This window comes from Suricata suricatta, chromosome 1 (assembly GCF_006229205.1).
Source record: "Suricata suricatta isolate VVHF042 chromosome 1, meerkat_22Aug2017_6uvM2_HiC, whole genome shotgun sequence".
NCBI classification, from domain to species: Eukaryota; Metazoa; Chordata; class Mammalia; order Carnivora; family Herpestidae; genus Suricata; species Suricata suricatta.
The window spans coordinates 48902529-48929309 of record NC_043700.1 but is presented as its reverse complement, the minus strand read 5'-3'; the positions used below and the strand labels follow the sequence as shown (position 1 = coordinate 48929309).

Here is a 26781-nt window from a genome sequence, read left to right as displayed (position 1 = left end):
TATAGCCAAATGAAGATTGGATGCTATCAGCATTTTTTAGGAGATGTTTTACGTAAGCCAAATGGTAACCACAAAAAACCTAGAGTCGAGCCACAAAACATAAAAAAAAGGGGAGACTGTGCAAATCCTCATAGAAAATCACCACTTTAAAAAGGTAGGCAGAAACAGGGGAAAGGATACAATGGAGATACAAAACAACCAGAAGGCAAATGATATGATGGCAGTAGTACATCTTTATATGTCAATAGTAACTCTAATTACAAAATGAATTAAATTAATGGAAAGGCACAGAATGTCTGGATGGATTAAAAAATAACAAAGAAGACCCAATTATATGCTGTCTACAGGAAACTAATTTTGTCTCTAAAGACACACATAGACTCAAAGTAAAAAGATGGAAAATGAGATTTCATGGAAATGGAAGACAAAAGAAAGGTGAAGGTAGCCATAATTACATTAGACAAAATATACCTTATGCCAAAGGAGATAGCAGAGATAAAGAAAGGTGTTATGAAATGATTAAAAAGTAAATACATCAGGAAGATATAAGAATAGTAAATATATATGTACCCAGTATTGCAATATATTAAACAAATACTAATGGACTGAAGAGAGAAAGAGACAGTAGGAGAATTTACCACCCCACTATCAACCATGGATAGGACATCCAGACAAAATCAAAAGAAAACATTGAAATTGAATCATAATCCAGAACAAATAAATTTAATAGACATATATAGATCATTCTAGAGAGCATCAGCAGAATATTCTTCCTGAGTTCACAGGGGACATTCTGTAGGATAGATTATATAATAAAACACACAAAAAAATCTTAGGAGTTTTAAGAACATTGAAATAATATCAACTACTTTTTCTGATCACAATGGAATGAACTTAGAAATGAAGAAGAGGAAAGATGGAAAATCTACAAATATGTGGAAACTAAACAACACACTTCTGAACAACCAATGGGTTAAATCAAAAGAGAAAATTTAAAATCTCAAAACAGATAAAAATAGAGATGCAATGTATCAAGGCACTTGGGTGGCTCATTCATGATCTTTGGTTCAAATCATGATCTTGTGGCTTGTGAGTTACTGTCCTGTGTCAGGCTCTATGCTAACAGCTCAGATCCTGGGGCCTGCTTCAGATTCTATGCCTCCCAGAGAGGGAGAGGGAGGATGAGAGAGAGAGAGAGAGAGAGAGAGAGGGAATCTTAAAGAATCTTAAGCAGGCTACATGTTCAGTGCAAAACCTGACACAGGGCTCAATCCTGTGACCCTGGGCTAAAATCAAGAGTCAGACATTTAACCAACTGAGCCACCCAAGCATCCTTAGTAAGTTAATATTTAAAATCCAATTAAGAATGCCAGAAAATGTAACCTAAATAATATTTGGAATTAACAGAACACACATTTTAAAAAGTTGACTGTTGAAACTTTAATCTGAGAGTAATAGGTTTCTATTTTTTAAATATTTTTATGGATTTCAATAAGAATTTATAAAACATATTGACATGTTTTGATGAAAATATTTTAGTTTGAATTCTACATTGAATCATATTTAGATGCTCCAACAATTTTGTAAGGAATTTTTAGATAATCCATTCCCAGTGGTTATTAACACACAATAGAATCTGGAATTTTAGTAATATAAAGTTTTAGCATAAAATTATAAATTTAAGTATGGATTTTACACATATATTTAGGTCATGTATTTGGTGGCCTCTACAACTAACAGATGAAAAATAAGAAGTGACTTTCAGAGGTACTTATTGGGGAATAGCATGCAACAAGTTCCTCAAATACGGGACATGGCTTTGTTCAAGTTACATCAGTTGAACTCACATATCAAGATCCCAAACTGTCCTAAATCAGAGGAACTATTTTTTAAGACTTGAAACACTGACAAAGTTTAGACAAACTTTGTGACAAAGGGCCACAATACTTTATATTTTATTTATGAGGGCCATTTTTACCTCAATTAAATTTTATCTGAAAAAATTACTTAAAACTCTAGTTGTATTATTTCATTATATTCCCAAACTTATTTCACAAGGCCAACATACTCTAATACCAAGGCCAGCTAAGGATACTACAAGGGAAAAAAAAAACCTACTGACCAATATCCCTGATGAATATAAATATACAGATTCTTACTAAAATATTAACAAACCAAATTCAATTCCACATTAAAAGGATCATACACCCATAATCAAGTGGTATTTATCCCTGGGATGAAAGGATGGTTCACAAATCAATACATGTGACACACTACATTAATTGAGTGAAAGATAAAAATCACATGGTCATCTCAATAGATGCAGAAATAGCATTTGACAAAACACATGATCATTTTATGATAAAAATATTCAACATATTGGCTATGGAGGGAATATACCTCAACATAATAATGGCTATATATGACAAACCCACAGCTAATATTATACTCAATGGAGAAAAATTGAAAGCTTTTCCTCTTAAGACCAGGAGCGAGACGAAGTCACCCATTCTCACTTATTCAACAAAGCACTGGAAGTCCTAGCCAGAACAATCAGGCAATAAATAAAAATAAAATAAAATGCTTGCAAACTAAAAAGGGAAAACTAAAATTGTCTTGTTTGAAGATGATGTAGTCATATATAGAAAATACATATATTCTGTCAAAAAAACAATTAATGAATTCAGTAAAGTTTCAGGATACAAGATCAACATACAATCAGTTGTATTTCCATAGACAAACAACAACATATATGAGAATGAAATAAAGAAAATAATCCCATTTACAGTAGCATCAAAATATAAGAATAAATTTCACCAAAAAGATGAAAAATCTCTACACTGAAAACTATGACTTTGATGAAAAAAATTGAGGAAGACATAAATTGAAAAATAGTCCATATTTATGGATCAGAATTAATACTGTTAAAATGTCCATACTACTCAAAACCATCTATGGAAGCACTGCAATCTCTAACAAAATTCCAATGACATTTATCTCAAAAATAGGAAAAAAAATCTTAAAATTTGTACAGAATTTCCAAAGATTCTGTATAGCCAAAGCAATTCTGAGAAAGAACAAACTTGGAAGCATCACACAAAGCTCTAGTAAATAAAATCAGACACAAAGACCAGTGGGAAAAAATTGACAGCTGAGAAATAAACTCTTACATACATGTTCAACTAATATTTGACACAGAGCCAAAGAATACTCAATGGGGAAAAATAGTCACTTCAATAAACAGTTCAGGGAAAACTAGATGATTACATGAATGAATATCTTATACCACACACCAAAATTCACTTGAAATGGGTTAAAGACTTAAACATAAATAAAACGCTTATAAAGAAAACAAAGGGGAAAAGTTTAGTGACATTGGTCTTCACAACAATTTTTTGGTTGTGACACCAAAAACATAAGCAATTATAGGAAACATTAATAAGAGGAACTATAGCAAACTAAAATGCTTCAACAAAAGAAAAAGTCAACAAACTAATAGGCAACCTATTGAATGGGAGAAAATGTTTGCAAATCATATATACAGTAAGAGCTTAATATCCAAAAAACATAAAGAACTCATATAATTTTTTTTTAATTTTTAAATGTTTTAAAATATATTTTTGATACAGAGAGAGACAGAGCATGAGATGGGGAGGGGCAAAGAGTGAAGGAGACACAGAATCCGAAGATAAGTTCCAGGCTCTGAGCTAGCTGTCAGCACAGACCCTGACATGGGGCTCAAACCCACGAATGTGAGATCTGACCTGAGCCGAAGTCGGAGGCTTAACCGACTGAGCCACCCAGGCGCCCCAAGAACTCATATAATTTAATAGCCAAAAATTTTTTATTAGAAAATGGACAGAGGTATTGAATAGACATTTTCCCAAAGAAGACATACAAATGGTCAACAGACACATGAAATATGAATAGATACACTGACATTACTAATCATCAAGAAAATGCAAACCAAAACCACAATTAGATATCACCTCACACCTGCTAGAATAGCTTTTATCAAAAAGACAAGAGATAACAAGTCATGGCAAGGATATAGAAAAAAGGGAACCCTTGTGCACTGTTGGGAAGAATGTAAATTGATGCAGTCATTATGGAAAACAAAATGGAGTTTCCTTAAAAAATTGCAAATAGAACTGCTGTATCATCCAGCAATCTTGCTTGTTGGTATATATCCAAAGGAAATGAAAACAGGATCTCAAAGATGTGTCTATATTTCGATGTTCATTTCAGAACTATTTACAATAGCTAAATTATGGAAACATCTTAAGTGTCAGTGGATGAATGGATATATGAATATATTCGGTCATGGCAAATAAAGAAATACTGCCATTTGAAACAACATGGATGGACTCTGAGGGCATTATGCTGAGTGAAATAAGTCAGACAGAGAAGGACAAAAACTTCATTATCTCACCTATATATGGAATCAGAAAAAAACAAGCTCATAGAAATAGAGCAGAATGGTAGTTACCAGGGGCCTAGGGTATGAGAAATGAGGAAAGGTTGGTCAAAGAATATGTATTTCGAGTTAGAAAATGAATAAATTCTGGGGACATAATGTATAATGTGATTATAGTTAATAATACTGTATTATACACTTGGAAGTTGCTGAGAAAGGAGATCTTAAATGTTCTCACTACAAACAAGAAATGGTAATAATGGGACATGGTGGATATGTTAATGCATGGTAATAATCATTTTGCAATATATAAGTGTATCAAATCAACACCCTGTTCATCTTAAACTTACACACTGTTATATGTCAGTTATACCTCAATTAATCTGGAAAACAAAATTATCCTCAGTAGAAAGTACTAGACAGATACTGCAGAAGGAAGGGGTTTTTCTCCCGGTTCTGTCTGGCATGCTTCTCTTTGCTTCTCCTTGCTCCTACAGTATCACTGTTGGAGGGAAAAGACATCCAATAGTGCTTGGTTCCTGCCATGGGTCCCTCTGTAAGCTTGAGCCTTGTCTCCTGTTTAGTGATCTCCTGTTATATACATGGCTCCAAAAATGGCTTTTGTCTACTAGACCATAGATTGTTTATTTCTTCATAGCAAGCTGATACCCATTAGCTCAAAGCCCGCTGGTGCCAAACTTAATTTTTTACGCTTCCATTTGTTTTCAGTATAGCACAACTAAGCAGTTTTTAGACTTTTAGAGCCTGCCTGTTTTACCTACCCCATAAAACTGCACCCAATATCTGCCAGTCATAGATACAATAAAGCCAGTGATTATAAACACCCCACACCACTGCTGTGCTTCATTGCTCTTACTCAGAGACTCCCATTTGTGCTGCTGAGCAACATTACCTAGATGTCAAGCCCCTTCTCTGATCTCTTTCACCTGCAAGTTCCCGTGTCCTCCTCCCCTTCTGGATGGTGGCTCCCTACATTAGCTTCTGGATGGTCTCAAGCCATTAAAGGGCTTGTGTGAGACCATGTGTGAGGACACGGGAACTTCCAGGTGAAAGAGATCAGAGAAGGGGCTTGATAGAACTCCCTTATGACCCAGCAATAGCACTGCTGGGGATTTACGCAAGAGAGACAGAAATGCTGATGCATAGGAGCACATGTACCCCAATGTTCATAGCAGCAATGTCAACAATAGCCAAAACATGGAAGGAGCCTAAATGTCCATCCCCTGACGAATGGATCAAGAAGATGTGGTATATATTCACGATGGAGTACTACATGACAATGAGAGGGAATGACATATGACCCTTTGTATGAAAGTGGATGGACCTTGAGGGTGTCATGCTGAGTGAAGTAAGCCAGGCAGAGAAGGACAGAAACCATATGCTTGCACTCATAGGCCTAGCAGGAAAACAGGAGAGACCTAATGGAGAACCAGGGGGAGCGGAGGAGGGAGAGAGAGTTGGGGAGAGAGAGGGATGCAAAACTTGAGAGACTATTGAATGCTGAGAATGAACTGAGGGTTGAAGGGGAAAGGGGAGGGGGGAAAAGAGGTGGTAGTGATGGTGGAGAGCACTTAAGGGGAAGAGCACTGGGTGTTGTATGGAAAACAATTTGACAATAAAATATTATGGAAAAAATAAAAAAGCATAAAAAAACAAATAAAGAATGTGTGTGCTACTGCCGCCTTGTGGTCATATCTTCCTCTTTGATCAGCTCCCCCCAATCCTTTTGATCTCCTGCACCTCCTTAGGGCAGCAGTCTCAATATAGATATTAACACTCCTGGCTGATGAGCAGCCTCTTGACACCTAAGCTTCTGTCTGCTCATTTCTACTTGTTATCAGAAGCGATGTTCCAACCTCACTCCAGCTGTACTTCAGAGGGATGTTTCCTGCTTGCAGAGCAGAGGGACTACCAAACTTCTGTTTTCCCTTAGGCTGCAAACACACATTCTGTACTGATTTCTGAACCCCATGTTGGCGAGGGGCTCCTCTGCCAAGATGAGTCCTTTCACTCTCCCCTAACCTTGGAGTATTCTTGAAGTCCTCTTGACCCTTTGTAGCTATTCCTCTGTTATAGTTTATAATTATTGATATTAACTCTTCTTATTCAAATTCTGCATGGTTGCATTCTCCTGAATGGATCCTGCATATCTTTAGCCATTTCATGCTGCCACCTTAACCTCTTGACAGCTTCTAACGAATCTCCACCCTGACTTCTCCAGGTCTCACAGCTCTTTTTGAACGTGAGAGACAGACCTTGGAAGTGTGTTTTGTTAGTGTTTTCTGAGACCAGTCTCCTTTGTGCCTGCACACTTATTTCAGTCAGCTTTAGCACTAGTCTAAGCTGGGAAGATGCTGAGAATACCAGATAAGGATTTCTCAGTGCTCCTCATGTACAAATGGCTCTTTCATTTCTCTTTCAGACAAAGTTCAATGTGGCCACCGACCTGCCTTTTCAAACTCATCATCGTTACAATTTCGTGAACTGTTGGAAGTCCAGGAAGGTGAGTTTCCATGGCAAGTGAGTATCCAGATCTCACAGAAACATCTCTGTGGAGGCTCGATCATACATCGGTGGTGGATTTTGACAGCTGCACATTGCTTCCCAAGAACTCTGTAAGTTTCTGAAACATTGTCTTAATTTACATCAAATCTTCTCACTCTTTTGTCTGGGCCAGGTAGGTTTTTTTTTTTTTTTGTCTTTTTTTTTCATAATATTTTATTGTCAAATTGTTTTCCATATAACACCCAGTGCTCTTCCCCTTAAGTGCCCTCCACCATCACCACCACCTCTTTTCCCCCTCCCCCTTCCCCTTCAACCCTCAGTTCATTCTCAGCATTCAATAGTCTCTCAAGTTTTGCATCCCTCTCTCTCCCCAACTCTCTCTCCCTCCTCCACTCCCCCTGGTTCTCCATTAGGTCTCTCCTGTTTTCCTGCTAGGCCTATGAGTGCAAACATATGGTATCTGTCCTTCTCTGCCTGGCTTACTTCACTCAGCATGACACCCTCAAGGTCCATCTACTTTCCTACAAAATGGGCCAGGTAGTTTAAAGGGTTAGTGCACAAGGCTTATGAACCCAGTTCGTTCCCATTGGCTTTGTACCAGACAGTGTCTTCTCTACACCTACTTTCTCGTTTAAAGTGAACCATATCCAAAGGTTGGCCACTCATTGTAGCTGTGCACCCAGTATTGGAAAATAAGTACAAATCTTGCCTTCTGCTTCCCTATCTACATGTGTAGACAATACACTGTATTTATTCATTGTGCACAGACTCAAGGAACACCTACCACGTGCTATTCTAAGTGCTGGTGATATAGTGGTAAACAAGACAATAAAACTCTCTGTTGTCAAGGAACTCACATTCTATTCTCTTGGATGGATTCATTTCACTTCTTTGAGTCAGAGAAATTTCGCTGGGCTGATTATTTACTAGTTCAGAGTTTGGGCTGCTGACTGCTGCCACTCTCATTTCTAGCCACTGTTTAGGCCACTACACATCCACTGCTTTGGTTTATTTCAGTATTCAGTTGTAAACTGTACTATTAACAAATGTAAAATTCCATTATTATAGTTTGGAGTTATTATATTCATTTTTTAGGTTAGAAATGGCATTGGGAAATGTTTCTGTGGTCATGGGAACCAGAAGATTCAGCGATGTCCGCTTAGAGAGAAAACAAGTGAAGAAGATAATTATTCACAAAGATTATAAACCATCCCATCTTGACAGTGATCTCTCCCTTCTCCTGCTTGCCACACCAGTACAATTCACTAACTTCAAAATGCCCATCTGCTTACAGAAGAAGGAAAGGATCTGGGACAGGTGTTGGATGACAGAGTGGGTGACAGCTTATGAGCATGGTATGTGCCTTCCCTTCAAAACCCATAGGAAGTTTACATTTAGATTTCTCTGGGCTAGAAAGCATGTTGCACTGGGAGATTGTGGCCTCACTACTCTAGCTTCTTGATCTTGAGCTGGCTAGCTCCTTCACCTTACTCACCCTTACCTTTTCTCACCTGTAGAATGACAGCAATATTTCCCTCAAATTCCTTATGTGGATTAAATTAAATGCAATTATACCTGTAAGGTCCCTAGTGAAAACTGGAATATAGAAGAATATCAAAACATGAGAGTGATAATTTTTTTGAGCCCAGAAGCACTTTAGGAAGCTAGTTTGGATTCTTCCTTCATGGACTATTTTACACTGTGCATCTCCCCATCTGTTTATAATTTAATAAGGTCCATGTTGGCCATCATTCTGAGATAACTGAGCTTGTGATTCTCTAACCAATCTTTGTCATCAATGACTACACTCCTTTCCCAGGCCACACGCCTGGTCAGACAGGGAGAAACTCTGGGAGGGTGGGAGTAGGATTGGGAAAAGGCCAGAAGGTCCTTTAGAATTACAATTGTTTCCTTTCCACAAATTGGCACTGACAGTGTGTCATTTTCCTGGTTCCTCCACTGGCCTGGCAGAGACATTGGACAACACTCAGAAATTGGGCTATTTTGACTCTCTGCACAAGGACAAAGCATGGCTGTGGGGAGATAGTGGAGCCATGGAGAAAATTCACTCTAGGTTTTCCTGACAGGAGCTGGTGCTAGGGCTTTAGTAGGCTGTGCCAGAGGGAATGAGTTTCCCAAAGGGAATACGTATAAACAGAAATGAAGAAGCCACTTCTTGTATTGAGAGGGGCATTACATAAGGTCATCTTTATGGCCTTCCTACTCTGTGAGTAAGTGATTTGCTAAGTGTTTGCATCATTTCATGACTTCAACCCTGATCATTTGTGGGCCTGTCTCCTTCAGTGGTTGATGTGGCACTCATTCTCACCCTAGCTTCCTCATTTCCCAGACCGACATGACAACTTAAACATGTACCTGCAGAAGATGAGAGTGCTGCAGATTAGCTGGAGAGAATGCAGCAAGAGGGTAGACCAGCTCTCCAGGAACATGGTTTGTGCTTGGAAGGAACCAGGCACCAAAGGCAATTGCCAGGTACTTGGTCTCTACCTCAGCCCCATCCTTCACATCCCCCACCACTTTCTAGGTTCTCAGGAGAAAGTCCAGGAGTGAAGCCCCTGACCCATGCCCCTAGGACTGTCTTATCCTGCCTTCTTGCTAGAGCTACTCTTGATTCCTTGCAGACTGTACCTTCTTCATTCTCTCATTCTCAGGGAGACAGTGGGGCACCTATGGTCTGTACTATCCGTGGAACCCAGAGGCTCTTCCAAGTGGGTGTCTTCAGCTGGGGCATAAGATCTGGCTTCAGGGGGAGGCCTGGTATGTTTGTGTCTGTGGCTCAATTTATTCCATGGATCCAAGAAGAGACGGAAAAGGAGAGAAATGCCTATACCATCTCAGGAGCCTGGAGAAGCTCCCTGCCTCATGTTCCACAGTACCCCTTACTGTTGGGTTTGCTTTCCCAAATGTTGCTTGTCACCATATTTACTGGTGATAAATCAAATCACTAAGCTTTAGACTCTCCCTCACTTCTTCTTCTCCTCCCTACATTCTTCCCTCCCATCTTTACACCAGCATCAATGGAGCATAGACTATGAGTTAGCTTCTATGATAACCCTGGAAGTTAGATATGGATTCAATTCTCCCAAATATCACAAATCGAATGAAGAAAGACCAAGTACAATACTAAAAAGAGGTCTTTCATCACTCCAATATTTTGTGTTGCTAAGTAACTTCTTTTACTTCTCTTATGAAACACAATATTACCTAGCTAATGACCAGCTTTAATTCTGTCAGCTCAGTGCTTTAGATAGACCCCAACACAGAGAGCTCCCCATCTGAGGTACAAATACTTTCATCTACTGGGCCATTCATGAGGAAAAGTTTGTGGTAGAATTATGATCAGGGGTCTCTTGTCCTGTTTAGAGTTGAAAGTGGGATGATTATGATATGGGACCACACCTTTCTTTCCCTCCCCTTAATATCTAAATAAAAAGTTAGCATAGTAAAGTGGCTTGGAGGAATCAACAAAGTCTGCTCTTTCCATAGACATAGATAACTGCATAAGGGCCACTGTTGAGTGGTCAAAGTCATTACTCATAAAATGAGAAAGGATAAAAATTCAAGGCAAGAAAGTCAGTATGTCCTTCCACTGAGAGGAAACAGAATAGCTTGTGTGGCCAGACTATAATACAGATCATAAGAATTTGTTTTTAGAAAATTGTGAGACAAAGTTTAAAGATCAGGGCTATAAAGCACAATTAGGGATGAGTAGAAGAGTCTTTTCTAGGTCCTTCCTTGGTTAAGTCTCCCTGGCATAGATAAGATCAGAATTAGCAGATGCAGAGAAGACAATCAACCACATGCAGCCCTACTGGAGTACATAAAGAGAAACACATTCATTCATTCAGATACCTTGTGAATTCTGAATGTGTATCAGACACTAGAAAGATATAAGGATGTAAATGATGTAAGGTTCGTTGTTCAAATATGTATGCACATTTATATGGCCACATCCAAATTTATGAATATTTTACAAGATCTCATAGTGATTAGTTTAATGGGATATTATTATTTTATTGACTATTAGAGTTCTCAAGAAAAACAGAAAAAAAATTGTATGGGGGGAGAGTAGGGGAAGGCAGAGAATTAGAGTTTAAGAAATTGGGTAGGAGGAGAGCCCCTGCTTCAGTCGATTAAGCATGTAACTTCGGCTCAGGTCATGATCTAGCGATTTGTGAGTTTGAGCCCTGTGTCGGGCCCTGTGCTGACAGCTCAGAGCCTGGAGCCTGCTTCAGAATCTGTGTCTTCCTCTCTTTCTACCCCTCCCCCACTCATGCTCTGTCTCTCTCAAAAATAAATAAACATTAAAAGAAAAAGAAAGAGATGGGGGGCACTTGGTTGGCTCAGTTTTTGGGCATCCAGCTCTTGATTATAGCTCAGGTCAGGATCCCAGGGTAGTGGGATTGAGCCCCACATCAGGCTTTATGCTGTGTGTGAAGCCTGGTTAAGATTCTCTCTCTGTCTCTCTCATTCTTTCTCTCCTCCTCCTTCTCCTCCTCCCTCACTCAGAGCTCGCTCGCTCTGTCTCTCTGTCTCTGTCTCTCTCTCAAATAAACAAACAAACAAATAGAATAAATTGGCACATGCAATTATGGGGGGTGGTCATTCTAAACTCTGTACGGGAGACCAGAAGACTAGAGACCCAGGGAAAGATTGATGTTGCCATCAGGAGTCTGAGAAAAGTCTGGAGGAATAATTCCTCCTTCTCAGAAAACCTAAATATTTTCTCTTAATTAACTGATTAGATGAGTCCCATCCACATTATGGAAGGTAATCTGTATGGCTCAAAGTCTACTGATTTCAATGCTAATTAAATCTTAATAAACAAAAACCTTCATATCAACATCTAGCCTTGTGCTTGACCAAGCAACTAGGTACTATAACCTACCCAAGTTGACGGATGAAACCATCACATTGATGTAGTGTCATCCCTTAGAACTGCTGAGAAAAACATAAAATATAGGCTAGTTCTCTTTGGAGTTTAACAAAATGTAACTCATACCAAACGTTAAATGATTAAAAAAAAAAAACCTGGGGTGCCTGGGTGGCTCAGTCAGTTAAGCCTCCAACTTCGGCTCAGGTCAGATCTCATGTTCTGGGTTCGAGCCCCGCATCAGGCTCTGTGCTGACAGCTAGCTCAGAGCCTGAAGCCTGCTTCCGGTTCTGTGTCTCCTCTCTCTGCCCTGCCCCCTCTCATGCTCTGTCTCTCTCTGTATCAAAATAAATAAAACATTAAAAATTTTTTTAAATAAAAAAACCTAAATCTGAAATGTCTTGTAATACTACAACACCACACTTTTGATGCCCTTTATCCTACAGATGCAGGGACTTGTGAGTTCTCTCCCATGCCACGGAGAGATATTTCCCTGTTCTCTTTCTAGTCTTCTCAGGCTATTCTGCTTTCCCTGGAAAGTCCTTGGGGTATGCTTCACTATCAGGTTGCTCTAAATTTTGCTGCTTATATATTAGGACAGTGTTCCAAATGTCCACTAGAATTACCTGGATGCTTGGTAAAAATTCAGATTCCTGGACTTTATCTCAGGTTTACAAAATTAGGAGTTCTAGGGATGAAGCTCAGGCATCTGCACTGAGAAGCCCTCTGGGTCACTCTTCTCAAACTTTTGTTTTTATTTTATTATTATTATTATTTATTTTAGAGAGAGTGTGTGTACAGGTAGAGGAGAGGGGTGGAGATAGAGAGAGAGAAAGAGAACCTTAAACAGGCTCCATGTTCAGTGCAGAGCCCAACACAGGGCTCAATCCATGACCCTGGGACTATGACCTGTGCAGAAATCAAGAGTCAGACACTCAACTGATTGAATCACCCAGGTGCCTCAATTCTTTAAAAAATGTTTAAATTAATTTGTAACAGCTTTGTGTGTACAATAATTGTACACATTGAATTAGATAAGTTAGATAAGTTTTGACATATGTATACACCCATGAAATGATCACCACCATTAAGAGAATGAATGCATCTATTAACTCAAAAAGTTTTCCTCATGACTTTTGAAGCACTGAAGTGTTTAATTTTCACAAAGCCCAATTTACCATTGTTTTATTTTATGGTTCATGCTTTTGGTGTTATAACTAAGAAATCTTTGCCTAACCCCAAAGCACAAAGACTAGTTTTTGGTTTTTGTTCTTTTAACTTTTACATTTTAAAAAATTAATAGACTTCTTTCATATATTTTTTAATTGAAGTATAAATAACATAGAGTGTTATATTAGCTTCAGATATACAATATAATGATTCAACAATTTTATACATTATTCAGTGCTCATCAAGATAAATATATTTTTGAGTTCACTGGTTTGAAACTTTTATTACCCTCTAATATAGAGATTTAGTGCTATGTTTCCCCTAAAGAATGTTTTAGCATGTTTCTCCAAATTTTACTATGCTGTATTTTCATTTTCATTCTGTTCAAAATGAATTCTATTTTCCCTTTTGGTTTCTTCTTTGACTCATGAGTTATATAGGAATGTGTTATGTGGTTTCTAAGTACTGGGCTATTTTCCAGATATTATTGTGTTATTGATTTCTAATTTAATTCCACTGTGGTCATAACACACACATATAAATTTTGTATAATTTCAATTATTTAAAATTTATTAATACTATTTTTATGATCCAGAATACAGTCTATCTTGATAAATGCTCTGGGGTGCTTGGGAGGAAAATGTATTTTATCTTTGGCATTGGGTGGAATGTTTGATAAATGTAAATTAGATAAAATTGGTTGATCATATTGTTAAGGCCTTCTATATAAAAATTGTTCTTCTGTTTACTTATTTTACCAATTATTGAAACATAAATATTGCAATCTGTGACTAAAATTTTCTATTACTTCTTACAATTCAATCAGTTTTTGTTTTGGGTCTCTTAAAGTTGTTAGGTGCACAAGGTTTAGGACTGTAATTCCTTCTTGATTAATTGGTCACGTTATAATTATGAAATAACTTTTACTCTTGCTGTTTTCTTTGCTCTAAAATCTGCTTTTTCTAATACTAATATAGGCACTCTATCTTTATTTTGACTAGTTTTAGAATGGTATAACTTTTCCCATTCTTTTACTTTTAATCAATTTATGTCTTTATATTTAAAATGACTTAATTGTAAACAGGATATAGGTAGGTGTCACTGTTTTACATAAATTTGGCCACATCTACATTTTAATTGGTGTATTTAAACCATTTATATTTAATGTGAATAATAATATGATTGCTTTAAGTCTAGCATCTTGCTATGTCTTTTCTATTTGCACAATTTGTTTTTCCTTTCTTTGTCCTTTTTAAAATGCCTTCTTTTGAGTTAACTAAGTATTTTTTACGATACCATTATATGATCTTTTGTTGGATTACTAGCTAGAACTTTTAAAAAAATTTTTTAGTGACTGATTTAAGGTTTATAGTAGGAGTTGACAAACTATGGCTTGTGGGTCTGTTTCTGTAAATTGGCTATTACTGGAAGGCACCCACACCCATTCGTTTATATTATCTATGGCTCCTTTCAAGCTAAAACAAAGGAAGAGAGGCATTTGTGAGCCCACAAGTCTAAAATATTGGTTATCTGTTGCTTTAAGAAAAAGTTTGCTACCCTGGTTTACAGTATATATCTTTAATTTATGGCAAACTACTGTCATATGATACAGCAATTCATGTTTAGTATAAAAAACCTTATAATAGTACACTGTTCCCCCTCACCTTTAACCTTTATTCTATAGTTGTCATATAATTTGCTTATTTATGTTATAAACCAGAGAGAGAGAGAGAGAGAGAGAGGGAGGGAGGGAGAGAGAGAGAGAATGGTTTCTAATTCTGTTTAAACAATTATCTTTTAAAGAGATACAAAATTATAAGCTATCATTTATCAGGACTTACAGTAGCTGATATTTGAGAAAAGTTTATTGCTTTAATGGAGTCAAAATGTAGGGATGAGCATACTTTCTTCTTCTTTGCTTCAGTCTTTCCTCATCTATGGCACTTGATATGATGGGCTGAAGGTACTTTCTGGAAAAACTTTACTTTCCTTGTCTATGGCATTTGATGGAATGGGGGTGTGGGTACTTTCTGGAAAAAAACTTTTTAGAGTAAAACTCTGTGCTCAGATTTACTCCTGGGACCTTAAATCTTCTTTTGTAATGGGACATAAGTAGACAATTCTAAATCTTATGTAAGAATGATTGTGCTACACATAAGTAAATAAATTATTTTACAGTATGAAGCATTTTGTGCAATAAGAGAGGCACAGACAACATGTATTAAAGGCCAGGAGGAGAAAGACCTTTCTGAAGCGTGTGGGGCTTGCAGGACAGGTAGAATATGAATATAGGCATTATTCATGGGATGACATTTAAGAGGATGCCCCCCAAAAGGAAATACTAGGGTTTTGTAGAGGCTGTAGCTTCTCTAAGAGAGGCTTATTCATACTGTATTATGTCATTAAATAGGGGAGCTCCTAAGTTGAAGTAATGGAGCTTTACGTAAATTGGATAACAGACATTTGCCCAAATGTGTCTTGTCTTATACACATTTCTCAAAGGCTTATGATATTCTAAACCTCTCCTGAAATCAAACTTCTTGATAGTAACTCTGGATATTCCTGGTATAGCCCACAAAGCTCATACCTCTGCTGCTATCTCCATTTCACTTACCAGGCTTGACAACACTGATCTTTTCATTCTTTCAATGGGCCATGTTCTTTTTCTCCTCCAGGGCTTTTCCACATGCTTTGCCTGAAGTATTCTTTCCACCAGTCTTCCTTATGCTAACTCCTACTTATTAGACGGGTCTCTTTTCGAATATCACTTCTTCAGTGGGGAACTTCCTGCCCACTCAGTCTAAAAACGTTTCCCTCCTACCCTCAGTTCTTTAATATATTCTCTTGCTTACTGTAGCAGACTGAATTACTGGCCCTATCCTTCATCTTTTCCTGTGTCAAAACTCTTTTCACTTACCAGGGTAGCTGTACTCTGGGGGAAAGGAGAATACTCAGATCTTTCAAAGGCTGTTGGATAACTCATCTGAGATGATATTATTACTAGGGGACCCAAAATATCATTATGGCCCCCTGTTATAGTCCTCGTCCAAGTCTGAGTCAGAGTGGGTATAACAGGACCCCATCCAATAGATTCATTTTTTTTGGCTCCTGGGTGCACACAAGGATTGTTATACTTAGCAGCCAGCAGAACCCTTAATTCTCTGGAAACTTTATAGTGAAAACAACAACAATAACCCTGATAATGTCCCTATTGTCCAAGATAGTTGCCATAGTTTGGGGTCCCTAGGAAGCAGACTCTGAGACAATGTAAGAGATTTATTAGGTAGTGCCTTCTGGATAAACACCTGTGGAGGGAAGGACGCAGGGCAAGATAAAGGAAAATTTGGGGTGTGATACAATTTCAGTAAAATCTTCAGCAACACCATGAGGTCCTCTGAAGCTTGGATGTCCTTCCACAGTTGTCTCTAATTGAAGTGAGGGAGCTGGAATCTTATATTCCCTGCATTCATCAGTGATTCAGTGTGGGGTTCCTTTGGAAAATAAGCATGACCTTGGGTGAAGAGGCTTTCTTTATCCAAGGCAATTACCAAAGAGAGTTGACAGTTGAGGAAATAAGTTAGAGAGATTGTTGAAGGGGTAATTTGAGCACTACATCACAATGTCCATTATGGTAGTTAACCAGAAGTAGTACTGCATCCTATGTGGAATTGCCAGTATTAGTGCATTAAATTCACTGGTATGGTCCCTGCAGAAACCCAGATGAATCATGGCAGACAATGATGTACTGCCATACACTTTATCAATTGGCAGCCCCAACTGAGCTGTTATGCCTTATGTGGCATCATTATTACAGCACATATGATATGCAGTTATTGATCTGGAACACATATTCTTTTCCATTTCCTCTTAGAAGATTAAAATTGGTTTGCATTGACCTGGAAAGTATAGTAGCTCACATCCACTGTCTTGGCCCAAGAACATGTTAATTGTCTTGTTCTCTGTCACAAATAGAGTATCATATTAATCTACTATATTAATGTCATCTTTCTTATCAGACCTAGGGAATAGGAAGTGGAAAATACTTTACTCAGATAAGACATATCACTCCAGAAGATGAAAGATGAAGATTCAGTGGCCTGATATATTGATAAAGTTTTTAGGAGTCCAATGATCTGAACATCCTCAGGGAACCCACTCTAAGAGAAAGGACAACCTTTTGCACTGTACACCTCCTATCACTAAGAAAGAAGCACAGCAGTTGTTGGGTCCTCCTTGGATTTTTTAGATAGCATACCCTATAGTTGAAAAGAATGATCCAACCCATTTATCAATGCCTCAGAAGGTTTTCAATTGATTGTGGGGCTCAAAGGTGAAGAGGATTTTGCATTGAGTTCAAGATACAGTATAAAGCGACCTGCCACTTTGGTCATAGGACCAATAGAAAGAACAACTTTGAATGGCTCTGAAGGCTCATTTTCTTGCTGTTTTTGGTAGCTCAACAGAGCTGTGATTCAGTAGGTCTCAGTTAGCTCAATGAAAAAGAGGCTAACTCTTTACTGAGCTGAGCTCCTGAAACTCCTCTTTTCAAACAAAGTCACTTTTCTACTCATGAAGCTACCAATATTACATAATCCCAGAGATTCTCCTTGCTTTCTCCCATCCAGTAAAAATATAGAGAATTATGGTCATGTAACTCCTCTCTCTTGTAACATTAACCATGGTATTTACTGACCATCCACACCCAGCCTAAAGTAATTAGGGTTCAGGGGATTATATGTATTTTAATACTTCTCCAATATCAGTTCACCACCCCAATCTAATATTTGTGTGTGTCCATGTTACTATGGTAAATATGGACATTGTATGGAGTCCCTGGCAAGCCAAATTATAGACTATTATAGATCTGAAGCAATCTGTCTTCTGCAGCAGAGAATTTTTAAAGCAATTCCTGCTGTGCTACAGAATCCTACTAGAGAGTGAGCACTGAGCCATGAGACACTAAGTGGCTATGAGACAGGAACTGCCTATCATAACCTACTGATTCACATGGTTTGAAAGACCAGAAACACTCCATCTTCTCATGAAACTTCAGGATTGAGTTCAAGCAAGTCTAAGTAAGTAACATGAATGGTTACTTATGTCTTTATGTCACCTACCTCTGTTGCAACAAAACTGCTCTCTCAACTTATATATTGACTTAATAAGAGGCCCTATGCCAGCTGATGACAGAAGAAAAACTCTGTCTTGATTCCACAGAGGGCCTTGAAGATGGACTTATGCTACAATATAGAACTGCTCAGGACTGGCCTTGAATGATGTGACAAGGAAGGGAAATACCCCTGTGAGCAGAGTTTTGAATATTACACTTGGTCATCTCCTTTGTATGGAGAAATAGGTAGTGTTAAGTAAGACCTCATTGGCAGTGGTGAACAGCTTGACTTGCTGGTCAAGGGCTTGGAAAAGGCAAGATTGAAATATATAATGTAAAAAGGTCTAGATATAAGAAGGTCTAGGTCTAGAAACCAACCATGTGGATGCACCTGAGGAGAAATCTTTGTACTTCACATAAATGCCCACTAGAGACTATTCACGGCAGCGGAGTTTCTAATCAATGATGGGTATCAATGCCTATAATGGTATTCTGTGTAACTCACAGTAAGGAGTAGATTCTACATCATGGCCTAGAACACACACGTGTGTGTGCACACACATACATACACATGAAATGATACATATACTTCCTATATGCTAGGTACCACCCACTGAGTTGATATCATGACTCAATGATGGGATGTGAAATATGAATCACCATTTGAAAAACACTAATGGAAATCAATCCTAACCTTCCTTTGACATTTAAGGAACCTGAGCTCTAAAGAAGTCAAGGCTTGGGGTGCCTGGGTGGCTTAATCTGGTTGGGCATTCAACTTTGGGTCAGGTCATTATCTCACAGCCTGTGAGTTTGGGCCCCATGTCTGGCTCTGTGCTGACATCTCAGAGCCTGGACCCTGCTTTGGCTTTTGTGTTTCCCTTTCTTTCTCTTCCCCTCCCCAGCTTGCACTCTGTCTCTCTCTCAAAAGTAAATAAACATTAAAAAAAAAAAAAAGGCAAGTGCTCGGGGTCCCACTACTTGGGCTGCAAGGCCATCACTCTGGGTTCCTGGTGAAGGAAACTAAAATTTGCTGAGAGTAGTGTCTTATGATAGCAGTCCTACATGGTAGGCACACACCACCTGAAAGTGGAAAGCTGCCACACTGCAGCCTCTCTCTGGGACATCCCTGAAGGAAAATCTTTCCAGGGCAAGATGGCAGAGAAGTAGGGAGCTCTGTAATTTTCATCCACCTGAATCTATCAAACTAAGAAGGACCAAAGCCACAATATTCTGATCTAAAAGAGTGAGAGGGAAAGACACAGAGTCCACAAAGAAGACAGCCTCATGCGTGAATGAGTGTGAACTGGGAAAGATAAAAATGGGCCAGGACACTAGGGATTGGAGGGGAGGGAGCCCCACTCCACACAGAGCATTGGGGAGCATGCAGAGCCACGGAGAGACAAGGGAAAGAGAAAGAGAGGCTGAAAATGCTCATAGAGCTGTCTCTAGAGAAGAGAAAAACCTTGGCCCAGGATGGAGAGAGATCTTATCATCCCATCTATAACCACAGGGCATGGGGAGAGAGATCCATCCCTTTTAGCTGGCGCATTTTCCTTGGGCTCCATGCCCTGATCTGTGCCAGGAGAAACTGCTCCCCAACCCCCCTACTTGATCCCCAGCTAGGAAGCCGCCTGGCCTGCAGGAGTACATCTCATCTTTCAGTCGGTATCATTAAAGTGCATGGACTAGGATTTGGAAATGAAGCGGGGCTTGGAAAATACAACTTGGCCTGCCCACAGCACAGGGAAATAGGACCCAAAAGAGTGGGTTGCAGTGCTTGGTTTGAGAAGGATTGGGGCGATGCCATTCTTTTCCCCACAGGCACCAAGGCGGGGCCTCGGGGAGCAGCTGTCAAGACCTACCAACACCAAACCACGCCCATCCACGCTGGAGAGCTGCCATTTTTTTTTTTCTTTTTCTCCATTTCCCCTCTGGAGCCCGGGAAAGACCAACACTGATGCATTGCCATGATTAGATCAATTCTTGCCATTCAGATATATTTTCCCTTATCTCGTTTTTATCTCTCCCATCCACTGGTTTTATGCTTTTAGACTATCCTTTGTCTTTTGTTGTTTTTGTCCCCCCACTTTTCTTTCTTTTTTCTCTTTTCTTTTCTATTTTTTTCTTTCCCCTTTTGGTTTGCTTGTTTGTTTGATTTGTCTGTGCATTTGCATGCTATTGTTCCCTGTGTGTTTGTCTGTCTGTTTTCCTTTTCAGGGTTACCTCAAGAAACAAGCCAAAGTACACATGGTGGAGAGTCCCAAATATGACTGAGTAGGAAAATAAAATAACCAAAGTCACAACAAAAGAACACTTCCTGAATGGACAGACTCTGGAAAGTCAATGAACCTTTTTTAATATAGCAACACTAACAGGTGCAGAGTGCATAATAAGCTTTTAAAACTGACAAGAGACAGAAAGCTAGGCAAAATGATGAAACGAAAGAACTCTCTTCTTAAAAAAATCCAGGAAGAAGTCACAGCCACAGAACTGCTCAAAACAGATATAAGCAACATAACAGAGCAAGAATTTAGAAAAAAAAATTGTCATAAAATTAATCGCTTACTTGATAAAAGCTTCTTTGATGAAAGAAGTTTATTTGATGAAAGAAGCTATTGATTCAAGACTAGGGACCTTCAAAATAGATGTAAGGAGCTAAAAAATGCTATAAATAAGGTGCATAATAAAATGGAGGCTGCCACTGCATGGACAGAAGAGGCAGAGAGGAGACTAGATAAATTAGAAGACACGGTTATAGAAAAGGAGAAAGCTGAGAAAAAGAGAGAAAATTTGATCCAAGAGCATAAAAGGAGAATTTGAGTCCTGAGTAATATAATCAAACAAAACAATATCCATGTCATAGAAATTCCTGAAGAAGAAGAAAGAGAAAAAGGTCCTGAAGGGGTGCTTGATCAAATATAGCTGAGAACTTCCTCAATGTGGGGAAGGAAATAGACATTGAAATCCAAGAGGCATAGAGAACTCCCCTCAGACGTGACTTGAATCAACCTTCAGGATGACATATCATAGTGAAACTGGCAAAATATAAAGATAAAGAGAGAATTCTGAAAGCAGCTAGGAATAAAAGGGCCCTGACATGCAAAGTGAGACCTATAAGAGTGGTTATAGACCTACCTACTGAAATTTGGTAAGCCAGAAAGGAATGGCAGGAAATCTCCAATGTGATGAACAGGAAAAATATGCAGCCAAGAATCCTTTATACAGCAAGCCTGTCATTCAAAATAGAAGGAGATATAAAGAGTTTCCCAAATAAACAAAAATTGAGAGAATACATTAACACCTAACCAGCCCTACAAGAAATCCTAAGAGCCACTCTATGAGGGAAATGTTGCCAGGAAACCAGGTACCAGAGACACCACTACAGGCATGACCCCTATAGAGAACACAATGAATCTAAACCCATATTTTTCAATAATAACTCTGAATGTAAATGGATTGAATGCTCCAATCAAACAACACAGGGTAGCAAAATGAATTTTTAAAAAAACCCCAAAATCCATCTATTTGCTGTCTACAAGAGATGCATTTTAGACCTGACGACACCTTGAGATTGAAAGTAAGGGGGAGGGGATATATCTATCATGCGACTGGAAGTCAAAAGAAAGCCAGAGTAGCCATACTTATATTGGACAAACTGGACTTTAAAGTGAAGGCAGTAACAAAAGATGAAGAAGGACATTATATAATAATTACAGGGTCTCTCCATCAGGAAGAGCTAACAATTAAAACATCTATGTGCCAAATGCAGGAGCACCCAAATACATAAAACAATCACAAACAGAAACAATCTTATTAATAAGAATCTGCTAATTGGAGGGTATTTTAATATTCCACTTACAGCAATGGATAGATCAACCAGAGAGAAAATCACTAAAAAAAACAATGGACCTGAACGGCACATTGGAACAGATGGATTTGACAGATATATTTAAAACTCTACATCCTGAGGCTAGAGAATTTACTTTATTCTCAAGTGCACATGGCGCATTCTCCAAGATAGATCACATACTGGGTCATAAAGCAAACCTCCATAAGTATAAATGAATAGAGATCATACCATCCACACTTTCAGATCACAATGCTATGAAGCTTGAAATCAATCATAGGAAAAAGTCTCAAAAACCTCCAAAAACATGGATGTTAAAAACCACCCTACTAAAGAATGATTGGACCTATCAGGCAATTATAAAAGAGATTTTAAAATATATCAAAACAAATGAAAATGAAAATATAACAATCCAAACTCTCTGGGATGCAGCAAAGACAGTCCCAAGAGGAAAGTATATTGTAATCCAGGCCTATTTCAACAAACTAGAAAAAGCACAAATTCAAAATCTAACAGAGCACCTAAAGGAATTAGAAGGGAGCAGCAAGAGCACTCCAAACCCAGCAGAAGAAAATAAATAATAAAGATCAGGGCAGAAATAAACAATATAGAATCCAAAAAAAAAGAAAAAAAAACCCACCACCACAAGAATTGAACAGATCAATGAAACCAAGAGTTGGTTTTTTGAAAACATAAACAAAATTGATAAACCTCTGGCCAGCCTCCTCAGAAAGAAAAGAGAGAACACCCAAATAGAAAAAAATCACTAATGAAAATGGATCTATTACAACCAATCCCTCAGAAATGCAAGCAATCATCGGGGAATACTATAAAAAATTATATGCCAACAAACTGGACAATCTAGAAGAAATAGACAAATTCCTTAACATACATGTACTACCAAAATTCAAACAGGAAGAGATAGAAAATCTGAACAGACCCATAATCAGTGAAGAAATCAAATCAGTTATCAAAAATCTTCCAACAAATAAAAGTCCAGGGCCAGATGGCTTCCCAGGGGAATTCTATCAGAATTTAAAGCAGAGTTAATACCCATTCTTGTCAAGCTTGTCCAAAAAATAGAAATAGAAGGAAAACTTCCTGACTCATTCTATGAAGCCAGTATCACTTTGATTCCCAAACCAGACAGAGACCCAACAAAAAAAGAAAACTATAGGACAATATCCTTAATAAATACAGATGCAAAAATACTCAACATGATACTAGAAAATGAAGTTCAACAGCATATAAAAGGAATTATCTACCATGATCAAGTGGGATTCATTCCTGGTTTACAAGGCTGGTTCAATATTCGCAAATCCATCAATGTGATACATCACATTAACAAAAGAAAAGATGAAAATCATATGATCCTGTCGATAGATGTAGAAAAAGCATTTGAGGTGGGCGGCAAGATGGTGGAGAAGTAAGGAGCCCCATTACCTCCATCCACACACAACTATCAAACTGAGAAGAATTAAAAAGCCACAGCTTTCTTATCTCTAAGAATGGAGGTGTGCGGACAGACCCCTTATCAACAGCAGTCTCATGGTTGCCTGAGTGAGTGAATGCGAGCTGGGACCGAAGACTTTAGGGGAAGGAGTGCCAGGCCAGGAGACAAAGCGCCCAGAGGCTTGGTGCTGGGCTCGCAGAAACACTCATGTCCCTAGGCGCACCACTCCATGGCCAGCCGCATAGTGTGGGGTGGCCGTGACACCAGAGATGCACAGTTCCCAAAACAGCGCTGCACGTGCGGAGTGGCTGGGTATCCAGAGGCACATGGACCTTCACAGTCGTGTGGGGCACCACCGGGCAAGGCAGCAGAAAGACCAGGGAAGAGAAATAGAGACTGAATCACTCACAGCGTAATCCCTGGAGAGGAGAGATTTAGCCTGGGACTGAGAGCCACTGAGCGTGGCAGCTCACAGACCTCAGACGGAGCCAGGGGAAAAAATCTGACTTCACAATCCCCCTATTCAGTCCCAACCAGAAAGCCGCCCGCTTGCAGATTTTAACTGTGGGGTAATATTGAGTGCATGGGCAAGGACTTAGAAAGTGGGCAGAACTTAAAAAACAGAAACAATTAGACCCACCTGAGGCACAAGGTGGTTGGACTCAAGAAAGTGGCTGGCAACGCATGGTCTGAGGGGGGATTGGGGCACCCGCTGCCATTCTTCTCCTGGCATCCACCAAGGTGGGGCCTCAGAGAGCAGCTCCCGAGACCCTACCTACCTACACCAAGTCATGCCCATCTGCGCTGGAGAGCTGCTGTGCTTTTGCTTATTACCTTTAATTGTTTTTTTCTTAATATTTTTACTCTTTAATATTTCCCTCCTGTCTTCTCTTTACTATTTTCCTATTTTCTTCTTTTCTCCCTTTCCCCCTGAAGTCTGGGAAAGACCAACATTTAGGCACTGCTGTGCTTAGATCAACTCTTAACCATCCAGATAGTTTTTCCTTTATCTCATCCTTATCTCCCCCGCTACCGCAATTTTAAGCTCTTAGACTGTCCTTTATTTCTGACTGTCGCTGTTCCCCCCACTCCCCACCTGCCTTTTTTTCTTTTTCTTTTTTTCTTTTCTTTTTTTCCCCCGTCTCTTTTCTTTCCTGTTTCTTTTGTTCTTTCCCCTTTTGGTTTGCTTCCTTACTTGTTCTATCAGTACATTTGTGTGTTTGTGTTCTCTGTGTGTTTTCCTTTTCAGGGCTATCTCAAGAAACAACCCAAAGCACACATAGTGGAAAGTCCCAAATATCGCTGAGTAGGGAAATAAATTAATCAGAGGCATAACAAGAGAAACCAAGAGACATCATTAAAAGAACATCTCCTCAAATGACAGACCCAAGACACTCAAAGAGCCTTCTTCTATAGAGGAATACTAATAAACGCAGAGTGAAGAATGAGCTGTTAAAACGGACAAGAGACAGAAAGCTAAGCAAAATGATGAAACAAAAGAACTCTCCTCCAAAGAAACTCCAGGAAGAAATTACAGCTACAGAACTGCTCAAAACAGACACAAGCAACATAACTCAAAGAATTTAAAACGATTGTCATAAAATTAATCGCTGGGCTTGAAAAAAGCATAGAAGCCATCAGAGAAGATATTGATACAAAGACTAGGGACCTTCAAAATAGCTGTGATGAGTTAAAAAAAAAAGGCTATAAATTAGATGAATAATAAAATGGAGGCTGCCAGTGCACAGATTGAAAAAGCAGAGAGGAAAATAGGTGAATTAGAAGACACAATTATAGCAAAAGATGAGGCCAAGAAAAAGAGAGAGAAAATGATTCAGGAGCATGAAAGGAGAATCAGAGACCTGAGTGATACAGTCAAACGGAACAATGTCCGTATCATAGGAGTTCCTGAAGAGGAAGACAAAGACAGAGTGCTTGAAGGGGTGCTGGACCAAATTATACATGAAAATTTCCCCAATCTGGGGAAAGAGAAAGACATTGAAATTCAAGAGACATACCAAGCTCCCCTAAGACATAACGTAAACCGACCTTCAGCATGACATATCATAGTGAAACTGGCAAAATATAAAAATAGAGAATCCTGAAAGCAGCTAGGGAGAAAAGGGCCTTAACATACAAAAAGAAACCTATCAGAGTGGTTACAGACCTATCTACTGAAACTTGGCCGGCCAGAAAGGAATGGCAGGAAATTTTCAATGTGATGAACAGGAAGAATATGCAACCAAGAAGTCTTTATCCAGCAAGCCTGTCATTCAAAATATAAGAGATAAAGGTATTCCCAAATAAACAAAAGATGAGAGAATTCATCACCACCAAACCAGCCCTACAAGAAATCTTAAGAGGCACTCTATGAGGGAAATGTAGCAAGGAATAAAGGTACCAGAGACACTACAAACATGCACTCTACAGGAAACACAATGAATCTAACCCCATATTTTTCAATAATAACACTGAATGTCAATGGACTGAATGCTCCAGTCAAATGACACAGGGTAGCAGAATGGATCAAACACCAAAACTCATCTATTTGCTGTCTACAAGAGACTCACCTTAGACCTGAAGACACCTTCAGATTGAAAGTAAGGGGATAGAGAAATATCTACAATGCGACTGGACGCCAAAAGAAAGCTGGAGTAGCCATACTTATATCAGAAAAACTGGACTTTAAAATAACAGCAACATGTAGAAAAATGAAATTAGACCACTTTCTGACACCATTCACAAAAATAAACTCAAAATGGATAAAGAATCTGAATGTGAGACAGGAAACCATAAAAACCCTTGAGGAAAAAGCAGGAAATAGCCTCCTAGACCTCAATCGCAGCAATTTCTTCCTCAACACATCCCCAGAGGCAAGGAAATCAAGAACAAAAATGAACTACTGGGACCTCATTAAGATAGAAAGTTTCTGCGATGCAAAGGAAACAATAAAAAAAAATGAACAGGCAACTGACAGAATGGGAAAAGATAGTGGCAAATGGCATATCAGATAAAGGGCTAGTATCCAAAATATACAAGGAGCTCACTAAACTTCATACCTGAAAAATAAATGATGCAGTGAAGAAATGGGCAGAAGACCTCATCTCCAAAGAGGACATCCAGATGGCCAACAGGCACATGAAATGATACTCAGCGTCACTCATCATCAAGGAAATACAAATCAAAACCACACTGAGATACCACCTCACACCAGTCAGAGTCGCTAAAATGAACAAGTCAAGAGAATATAGATGCTGGTGAGGGTGTGGAGAAACAGGCACCCTCCTACACTGTTGGTGGGAATGTAAACTGGTGCAGCCGCTCTGGAAAACAGTGTGGAGGCTCCTCAAAAAACTATCAG

General features: G+C 38.9%; 1 protein-coding gene across 1 annotated transcript in view; it reads left to right on the top strand.

Moving 5' to 3' along the window:
* The window catches only part of LOC115290701 (serine protease-like protein 51), a 32004-nt gene that overhangs the window by 2003 nt on the left and 3220 nt on the right, over positions 1 to 26781 (top strand). The window contains exons 2-4 of the mRNA XM_029938534.1: positions 6861 to 7053; positions 8039 to 8298; positions 9294 to 9436. Coding sequence (XP_029794394.1) covers positions 6861 to 7053; positions 8039 to 8298; positions 9294 to 9436 — 596 coding nt within the window. The remainder of the gene's footprint in view (positions 1 to 6860; positions 7054 to 8038; positions 8299 to 9293; positions 9437 to 26781) is intronic.